This window comes from Cariama cristata, unplaced genomic scaffold, assembly GCF_000690535.1.
Source record: "Cariama cristata isolate BGI_N322 unplaced genomic scaffold, ASM69053v1 scaffold34235, whole genome shotgun sequence".
NCBI lineage: Eukaryota > Metazoa > Chordata > Aves > Cariamiformes > Cariamidae > Cariama > Cariama cristata.
In genome coordinates this window covers 1-10,401 of record NW_009618755.1, presented here as the reverse complement: position 1 = coordinate 10,401, position 10,401 = coordinate 1, and the positions used below count along the sequence as shown (strand labels likewise).

Here is a 10,401-nt window from a genome sequence, read left to right as displayed (position 1 = left end):
CCTGACAGCTGCTTATGTTGTCCTTCGCAGCCAAGAGCAAGAATTGAGCTAAAAGGCAGAGCCAGCCCTGCTTTCCGTGTATTGCCTCCCCAAGCTGGTGGTCAGATCAGGCTGTACACTTGGCAGGGCTGAAATGGTTGCATTTTGCTAAATAAAATTCTGAAGGGAAACAAAAGAGACTGTATGTTTTGTTTCAAGTTCCAAAGGGGCTGTGATGTTACCTGCTGATCACAGAGGCCTGGCTGGGCAAAGGAGGTTGGGCCTATTTTCAGACGCTGTCTACATGTCTAACAGATCTCTCTCCCTGGCTAGATCGTGTGACAGAAGGCAGTTCCTGGGATCTTGGATCTTGTGTCACTTTTTCAAACAAGAATTCAAAAAGTAGGATCTGCAACTCGCTTGCTGCCTGCATAATGAAGCAGCAAACTGGACTAGTGCAAACATGAAGGCCTTGATCTGACTTACTGGGATCCTGTAGGCACATCTAAGGAGGCTCTGCTCCTTTTTGTGTCAGCCTTCTGAACCTGAGCTGGGTCTCAGAACAACCACAGCTTTCAGCGTGCTCTGTACTGTCTGGATGAATGTGGGTGTCCATGGATGAATGTGCTGTGGGTGAATGCAGCAGTGTCTGGGGTCTGGTTCTCCTTGGGGAAGGAAGTGCGTGAACCCTACTTGGCCATTAGTTTGGGTATCCTGGATAGGTAAAGGAGAGGTTTTGTATCACAAACTGGGAGCACTTCTAGGGCAAAGCACCCAGCATGGTCCTTTGTTAGAACTTAATAGGTAATTTCCACTGGCAAGAGGCTGCTCTTCCCTTGTGATGCATGAAAATTGGAAGAGGATGTTTGCTGGAGCCCCTGCCTGAGCAGGTAGGGAGCGAAACCAACCAGCTCCTCACCTTCTTGAAGGGAACCCTCTGTTCCCGCTGGATGTGAGACAGCAGCACAGGGTGCAAGGTAATTTAAAGGCATAGCTTTGCTGCAGGATCACATTCTCACAAGGATCTTTCCAGCACAGCTCCCGGTCACAGTTCCTGACCTGTGCCTGTTTCTCTGCTGCTGCTCGTGCCTGCTTGCTGCCAGCTCCCTTGTAGCTACTGTGGTGCTACATATTCTCCTTGTGTAAGCGGCAGGGTTGATGTCTGAGTGCCCCAAGCAATGATCTACTGCTGTAAAAAGATGCCATGGCTGGAACAATCCTCTACAGCTTTGAGCTGATGGATCCCAAAGACTGCTAGTCCAAGGTAATGATTCTGAGGGGATCTCTGGATTATTGGTAACACTGAGCTGCTGCTGAAAAGATGGTGCATGGCATCAGGGGTTGCTAAATACTGCTGCTGTATTGCTTGGAGCACTTTTGGGCTCTGCCTGCGAGGAGAGCTTTAGGTAAGTGATTAGGCAGGAGATAGAAGACCAGAGAGCAAGCGAGCTGGCAGCACCTGAGACTGGGGGAGGTCTGTTTTTTTTTCAGGTCCTGGTGTGTTACAGGTCCTTTAATGAAACTGAGAGGGAGGGATGGAGATATTTAATGTCTTTGGCAGTGTCCCCAGGGAAGGCTGTGAAGGAACCAGAGTAACTGTGGGGTGGGAGGAGAGGTTCTTTATTGCGCTGGGACTTGGGCAAGGCCCAGTGTAGGAATGAGCCGGTCAGCTGAGCAGGTGAACAAGTATCACTGGTGCAGAAGACTCCTCATGTGAGAGGGCTGCCTGCAGTGCTGCTGCTGCCAGTCCTGCTGGTTCTTTTCTGCAGCCCGTGTTGGTGGGTCCTGTGCTCTTGTAGCTGCTTTTAGGTTCTTCCTGGCTGAAGCCTGGAGCAGAGCTGCAGGCCCATGGTGGTGCCAGCACTGGTGGGTAGAAGGATCTTAGGTGATATTGGGTAATGGGGAAGCTGCAAGCAGGGCTGGCATGCTGCATCTGATGAGCTCTGCCAGTTGGTGGTGCCTCCATTGTCTCGGTAGGACTATGCAGGTGGGTCCTGGAGCCACCCAGCAGTGAGGCTCTAACTGGGGATGCCACTCAGGCTCTAAGGAGTTTTCGTGGTTTGAAAGCAGTCCTCATCAGGGGAGCTGTGCTAGGAGCCTGCAACCAGCTCACTTAAAATTAGGGTTTGTTTGGCTACGAGCCGTTCAAGTATGAACAGGGATGGAAGGACATGCAGAAATCTAGGCACAGGGTAGAGACAGTAGCTGGTTGGAGGGTGAGCTGCTAAAGCAGCACTGCTGGAGTTGTCCCTGTGCACGGGGTGCTGTCTGTGCAGCACGGCTCGTGATGGGCCATGTTTGTGCCCTCACGGAAGGAGTGTGCTGCTGCTACTCCTGAGCTGGCCAGCGGCCCCTGTCACCGCTTTCCCCTCCATGCCATGCAAATGAAGGCAGCTGCATTTCAGTTCCTGCGTTCTGCACAGCCGTCTGCATGTCACATTGCGCATGGCTGGCAGTAAGGAAGAGGCTGGGTGTCCTCCTCTTCACCCTATTTCATAGGCTGTGACCATTCAGGTCTGAGCATTGAAGCTGTTTGCAGAGATACCAAGGTCATCAGAACGTCCTTCTAACTGCACCGAGGACCTTGCACAACAGCACAGGAGGGGGTTGCTTCCAAGCACAACCCAGGCAGGTAAGGGGTGCAAGGAGGGGGTTCTTGTTTTCCAAATGTTACTGCCTTCAGCAATGGTGGCAGACAGAGGGAATTCCCAAGGGGAACTACCCAGCTTTCATGTCTCTTCTGCTCATGGAGGATGGGGAGGGGACTGCTGGCTGTGGATGCAGTGTGCTTCCTTTGCATGCTGCAGCTTCCCACAACTCATAGAAGGATCATAAATGTCTGCGTAAATCAGCAGACTAAGCAGTAAAGAGTTTGACGGGCCTGCCGTCTCCCTGGGCCTACAAAGATTCCTCCAAACCGCTCTGTTAACAACAGGGCTAATTTTTATTAGAAAAGGCAAAATAAATACCATGAAGCTGTGCCAGAGAGCTGCCCTCCACCTCAGCCTCTTAGCAGCCACTGCCTACTGGGTCTTACAGTCGCCGTCCCCATTGTTAGCTGCCTTTATCTTCTTCAGCTCTTTCTGCAGCTGCTCTTCTGCAGCCAGGATCTCCTTTGGCTTCTGGTACTGTGGGACAAAGAGAAATGCCCTTAGCACTCCTGTTCAGCCTCTGCTCCAAGCAGAACAACTGGGGCCAGGTGCTACCAGTCCAGCTGGGGCACACCTGCCAAGGGAGGCCTTTCTGTTACCAGCTGCCTCCGAAGCTGTTTTGGAGAGGTGGTGCCATCAAGCTAGGGACATTTGCCAAGATCTGGAGTGTCTTTCACAGTGCAAGTTCAACTTTCCAGTTGGATGTGGAGTCCTGGCTCCCACCAACCCCTCTGGAATATCCTGGCAAGCCATGTCATGCAGATCACTGGTGTGCTCACTGACTCTGTGCTCACATGTGTTATATATATCTCTCTCTCTATAATATGCATTTTTTAAAAACACAGACAGACAAGTTGCAGTTCCTCTGTCCTCCCCTCAGAGGCCCCTCGCCCAGCTGCAGTTTAGTGGTGGAAGCAGGTGCTTTTTGGCAAGGGTTCAGCCCATAGCAGACAGAAGCTGAGAAGGACTCAAGGTGCTCTTCTTGGCCCCTGTTTCCTCTGCACGTGCACCCCCAGCTCTGCTGCAAGGTTTCCCTCGGAGGGGATGCTCTCTGGGCAGCTGACTTCTACATTTAAGAAGACAAGCACCTGGTGCTCAAAAGCATCTGTCTGCCTCTGTCTGCTCCTTGCAACAACAAGTAAGTGCCAGTTAGTCTCTCACTTCCACCATGTGCGTCCTCTCTGTCCTCTCTGACACAAAGCAGCAGGTGATTTTTTAAAAAAAATTCTTTATTTTAAGACTGCAAGACCTCTAAGTGCAGCCGGTCCTTGGACTCTTAACGCTTAAGCTCTGAGGCAAAAGAAACTTGCTGTCACTGAGAGTGGAGGCTTGCTCAGGCCTGAGGGAGGGGATACATGGAAAACAGGGCACTCTTCCACCTGCAAGTCACCTTCAGCAGCAAGCAGGGCCCCTCCCGTGGCCTGGGCTGTCCTGGCTAGTGTCAGCATGCCCAGTGTAATCTGAAACTCCCACTGACTGTGTGACAGAGAAGGGGGCTCATCAGTGACCCTCAGCAGATCTCCCTGCTCTGCCTCATTTCCCCACGTGTAAGAATTTTAACTTTTTTGTGGACATAAAGAGGAGGGCAAAGTGCTGTTCTGTGTGGCTAAAATCTCACCGTGATGATCAGGGTGTTGTTGGCATGGGTGAAGCTCAGGGCAGCTGCGTCCAAGGGGAGCTGGTATCGGTCCAGGTCAGGAATAGAGAACTTTTTGTAGTACCTACAAATGAGAGAAGAGACAGAAATGAGGAAATTGGCATTCCTATTCCCGTGCTATCAGTGCTGAGCTACAGAGTGCTGTTCTACAAGGTGTAGATGAGGACAATAGACCTCTCGGGGTTGGCAGAAGGACCCGGTGCCATGTTGTGTGTCTGCTGGTGCCCCCAGGCTGGCAGGAGCACTGGAAACAAACCTCCAAACTGGAAATCGGAGCTGGCAAAGTCCTGAAGGGCTTTGGTGTGTGAGACCAGGCTTGGTCCCTCCAGCTTGTCCTTGAGTATTGCCAGATATGGTTAGGGATAGACTACTCAGCCCTACCAAGAGACATCCCTTGTATTTGTCCCTGCTCATGGCCTCTCATTCCCTCTCAGTACCAGTTCCCATTAGCTCTTGTCAAAACAGCTGTCAAAGCCCTTGTGCCCTGTGACTTACTTTCCTGAGTGATGCACCATTTTCTGTTACAATCCTTCCTAAACCCATCTTTTTGGCCTCTTGCTGTGCTTCCTAGATAACTTCCTGCTTTGGCGGCACGGTGGTGCTTAGGCATACCCCTGGGCACAGAGCTCCAGCTGTAGCTGCCCACAGTCACCTGAGCCTCTGCTCTGCAGCATCTCCATGCAGCCCCCATGGTGGCTGTGGTGTTCCTCTGCACTCCCAGCTTCCTTAGTTGTTCTTTCTCTAGTCTCTATCCCAGTCTTCCAAGCACAGGACAGAGGGCTTTTTTCCAGCTCCCTTTCCAGCCTGTATCTGTCCACTGACCAAACCTTGGGCTTTGCTCAGTATGAAGGAAAGGGAATATGTCTTAGAACTGGAGGGGTTATAAGCTGTCTAGGCAGCTAAGAGATTTCCCAAGACTTTGGGAGCAGAACCTTGTAGACCTGTGCCTGTGTTTGCCTGAGACCTTTCTTGCTTGGCATGGCTTGCCATGCATCTGCTGCTTCTCTCTGCGGCTGCACCAAATACACTAGTTGGTGGTCCTGTGCCCACCTAAAGGCATGGCTGGGTTCTTAATCTTTTCCACCACTCTCGTGGGCAATCCTCTCCAAGGAATTGGCCTGTACCTGGTACTGAGGTGCCCAGAGCAGAGTGGGAACAGGCAGCGGGTGCTGTCATGCCGTGAGGGGTTCTTCTCCATTCAGCTGGCTGCGTGTGAGGCTTGGCCTCTCTAGCTACCTCTGCCCAAATTGTGGTTTATTTTCCAAGTCACGGTGAAAACAGCTACAAAGGCCAAATGGCTCTCCTGGTGCAGTGGGAGGAATGTACGCAGCTTGTTACCGCAGGGCTCAAACCGTTCTGTGTTGTCACTGCTGTCGGTATTTGGAAAAGGTGGCAGACATGGATAATAAGGGAGATGTCAAAGGTTAAACAGCAGAGATTAGATGAACACAAAGACATGTTAAGGAAGTGTTAACTTCTTACCGATTAGACAAAAAAAAAAAAAGCAGTACACAGAAAAAAAACACTGTTTCAAAGGGCCTTGGGAGTCATCAATGAAACGGCAGCATTCTGCTGCCCCAGGACTAAGGAGAAGAGGAGAAGAATGGCTTTGGCTGGCCTCAAACTAAAATCTGTGACAAGATCAAAGGAAACCAGATCTGCCTGGCCACCCCCTCCTCCTCCTAACATTACCACTGCCTCTCGCTACAATAATTGAATCAGGTTTGGCGTTTGGGGAGGTGGCTTTCTAGGTTTGTTTTCAGAGTTTAGTTTAATGGATTTATTTTACAGCAAGAGGTTTTAAGCAAATCCCACTTGAGCAGCTCTTGCCGTGGCCAGAGGGAAACGGGAGTGACTGGTGGAAGTGAAGACCTCCTGTCTGGGCTGGGGAGGTAGCTGATGGGCGGTTATCCCTGCTGAGGCAGGCAGATTCTCTGCCCTCGCCTCTCACCCCATGGCCAAGGGCAGTATTGCACTCTGAGCTTCGGTCCTGGCCCGAGATCCACAGTGCGTATGTGAAGTCATCTCCATTATTTTCCTACTGGAAACCCACTTTTTGTCAGCTGGGAAAACTGCTACTGGTATGCTGAGAATTTAGAGCTGAGCTACTCAGTAGTGACTTGGCAACCCATCCCGTTGCTTGTGCCTCTGGCTGGCGGTCAGCACAGCTCTGTTGCTCAGAAGCAGCGTGGCTGACTTCCAAGGGCTGGAGACGTTCCGAGGCTTCCTTTCTCTCCTGTAGTGATGTGCGCTCTCTCTGTGGACTCCATGCCTTTGTTGCTGTCTTGGAATTAATTACTGAGTGGTGCCTTGCCCTGGCCAAGACCCAGGAGAAATGATGTAAGATATCCTGGAGCTTGTACTAAGTATTCTGGTGTTAGGGTCTGACCCTGCTCCCTACTGACAGCAAAGTTGTTCTTGTCCCCAATGAGGTGACTTCCAGCTTTAATTCCAGAAGTCCTTAACTTTCATATGCAGGTCATGAGCCACTGGCAGGTCCGTAACTCTCTCTGACACTAGCCTATGAGTGTGTAGGTGTTGACTCCTTGTGGGGAACTCTACTGTTTTCCCGAGAGTGGTACAAAAAAAGCTTGAAGTCAGGTAGGGCATGGCTGAAGCCTCAGTGGTACGTTATAACCTTACAGCACCTATGCAAGTAAGGAAGTTCCCACATACGCTCTACTATTAGTAGGATTGGGAGTAGAAAAGCCTATCTGTGATAGTATGTGGTTGGACTTAGGCTCATGTACTCCCTTCCTGTCCTAGCTCCATATGTATCGATGTGTGGCTGATGGGAATCTTGTTCATCTTTGCTACGTAGGCCTCCCTACTGAAGTACCACTCTTCTCCTGTGAATCCCTCTGTGTGCATTTAGGCTAGCATCTTCCTGTATTAGAGCTGTAATTGCTTGCTGTTTTCATGGGGTAGACTCCCCCCTTCCTCCCGTCTAGCCTCCTCCTGCTTCTGAGCGTCCAGGTGTGCTCACGTACAGAACTCAAACATCCGCTTGCTATGGCCTCTGATGTGGTAAATCCTTGTCCGAAGCCGCGGATTCTGCAATCCGAAAGGCGCTCAGCACTCAGAAATGGACCAGTTCTTGGCCAACAGCACCACCTACAGCCAGCGACACAGAGCGCCTTAAAGAGTGCAGGGGGCAGGTTGGGAAACACTGCGGCCGATTTTACCCGTGAATCTGATCCTTCTCCGTTCTGCAGCAATGCTGGAGAGGGAAGGCAAGCAGAGAGCAGCCTGCCCAGCTTTCCATACTGGTGTATTATCCCAGTTTGTAAAGAGCTTTCACTTATCTTCCAATATCCTCCCTCGTTCTCCTAATACTCCCTCCTTGCTATCTCTCCCCGATACTACTGGCTTATCTCACTGAGGTTATAAAGCTTTGGGGCACAGTGTGTCTCATTCCATGAGAGATGCCATGTACTGACAGAGTATAAGATGATGCTTAAAAGCTTTTTCTTTTTTCTTCCCATCTCAAATTTCTTTTGGCAGAATATTGTGGTGCTTCCTTTCCAGATTCAGTCTGCCTTTTTGTCTTGCTACTTCCAGATCATGTCATTGGCATTGCGAATACAGGACAGGTTTACACAGGGAGATCTGTCTGCCTGGGTGCCCACAACTTTGCTGTACCTGTTGAATCCTGCAGCTCCATCCATTCTCAGATACAATGACTAGATCAAAGTATCATGTCAGAGGGAGAAGATGGGATGTTCTAGCTTCCAAAGGTCTGCAAGGCTCTTTCTTACTTTATTTTTCTAAAGGAGTGACATTTGACAGGGAAAGAACACAGCAAACACCATGCTACTGGAACTGTGAGCTAAGTTTGCAAAGGCCAGTGCAGAGCTTGAGGGGCTATACTGTAAACCAGTCTGGAGCAGTTGGGCGTGGAAAGAGACAAGCAGCTATGAGGTGGGGTCCCTCAGCCCTTGCACGCTAGGGGTAGAAGGCAAGAGAAGACAACCCCCCTGTGCAATCACTAGCCTGCCTTCTGTGCCAGCCCACCCCAAGGGACTTGTCAGCACTGGCAGTGCTGATCTTACTGACTTCTTGTTGGTGGTCCGGATGACACAGCAGCGCTGCTCCTTCTCCACAGAGACACTGTAGACCTCCTTGGGGTAGGGCAGGTTACGGATCCGCCACTGGAAGCTGCTCAGGGTATCCTTCCTCATGAAGACAGGCTACAGCAAACAAGTACCTTTAGCAAGGCCCCTCCAGCTGTCTCCTCTCCTCCCTGTCCCCTTCTTCCTGTACTACCTTGAGAGGCTCCATGTGAGAGTAGCTCTTCTTTCACATTGGAGCATTAGGGAGTAACCTAAGAAACTGCCCGAGCACCACTTTGCTAGAGCTAGTACTGCTCTGCCTTTACCCAAGGCACTGCCTGCCCTGCTTGCAGGAGGCTGAAAATGTTCAGCAAGGGAGTCTTGCAGTACAGGGTTACAGGGAAACTGGGCCTCTTCCTCAAAGGCAACTGAATACTGAGCTCTGCCTACCCTAGGGACCTGCTGGATTCAGTCCTGGCTCTGCCCCAATTTGCTCTGCAGGGCTGTGCTTATGTTTCAGGTCTGTAGAAAAGACGGTGAGAGACTAAAACCTCTGCCCCCTAAGCTAGAGGGATGTGAAGATGAAAAAGGCTGTGCTATGTTAAGGAGCAGCCTGCTATGCACTGCCTGTGTCAGCCTTTCATTTTCATCGCCTCTGCTTTCCATCTGCTGACTTGTCCGGGCACTGGCCTTCCTTTCAGCCTACTCTTTCAGAAGCCAGAATAGTACTTGGCCAACACAGCAGTACAGTTTCTCTACTTAAGGAAACTAGAAATCTCCTGAAGACTCCAAAAGAACCTAAGCTGTGCCTTCTTTCTACCCAGCCCCGCAGCTTCGGGATGATTTGTAGTAGACTGCTGGGCAGGTTGGGGCTGTGAGTGATCTGCGGTCTACCAACTACTGCTGTAAGCAAAAGACTAGGTATTTTTAGGTATAGTCATGCCTGCAGACCCTTACATACATTGGAGCTGCTTTCCTTTATGAGCTCTGATTCCAGTGCTCCCAGGAGAGGTGAGGTTGGCTCTCCCACTTCAACCTGCCACTTGCCGGAGCCCCCGAGGGTGTTCTTCTCTCGCCATTTTCTACCTGTGGAAAGCAGAACAAGGGTTTTAATTATTCTGCTATATAACAACTACTCCAGCAAATGTTTCCCAAAGCTGCCAGGTACAGTGAGAGGATGTGAAGATACATATCTTAATTCCAGTAATTTCCACTTCAGAGTGAGTGGATCTGCTAGCTGGTCTGTTTCTGAAGTCAGAAATTCTGTACTAAGTGCCGCTGTTTTTTGCAACTTGGTGCTGAAGCCATGGTGGGGTTGCAACAGGTGCCATGCCGCAGCTGATGTGGTTTTGGACAAGAGCCATAACTGACACCTTGCTTGTTTGCGGTTGCAGAAGCCACCAAAAAGCATACTTCACCCCAACATGTGCAACAAACTCCGTGCCTCGCTATGTAAGATGGCAATCCCATTTAGTCCATCGAAGTCTGTTGTGACAGGTGAGCTGTTTGGGAAAGACTCTGGGCTAAAGCAAGGTCTGCTACACCATGGAAGTCACAGAGCCCCGGGCCCAAACTGAACCATACTTATGTCGCTACAAAATTCAGCTACAGCCATGCATATCTCCTAGAATATTTAGGGGTGATTTGTTCCTGCCCAGGCAGATCCTTTTATCACCGCAATCTTGAGAGTGCAGCCAGCTGAGAGCATCACTTACTCACTAACAGGCCGGTCTTCACATCGTACTCTTCAGCCATCTCCTTCCCATCCTCGAACAGGTAGTGGATCTTTCGCTTCCCTAGAGGCAAGGGCAAGGCAGGGGGTGTGGGTAAATAGGAATGCACCTATCCCTGGGCCTGTGCCTTCGTCCTGCAGTCTGAGGCCCTATCCCATCGTCCAGGGCCCCGTCCCACTGTCTGGGGCCGTGTCCCCGCCTTGATGGCCGCGTATCCTTTCCTGGGGCCCTGACCCGGGCGTAGAGCTGGCCCCGGGAGCGCTCCCTCCTCCCGCCCGCTCGCTGCAGGGTCACCCCAAAGCACGTCGAGGCGGGGGGAAGGGGAAGGC

General features: G+C 51.0%; 1 protein-coding gene across 1 annotated transcript; it reads right to left on the bottom strand.

The window, feature by feature from the left end:
• Positions 1-2,904: 2,904 nt before the first annotated feature.
• On the bottom strand, positions 2,905-10,135 carry DPCD (deleted in primary ciliary dyskinesia homolog (mouse); the record flags this gene model as incomplete). The annotated part of the gene is made up of 5 exons (XM_009700990.1): positions 2,905-3,107; positions 4,249-4,351; positions 8,344-8,477; positions 9,301-9,425; positions 10,055-10,135. Coding segments are annotated over 5 exons (548 nt in total), but the record flags the coding sequence as incomplete, so codon positions are not given.
• Between the last annotated feature and the right edge of the window lie 266 nt (positions 10,136-10,401).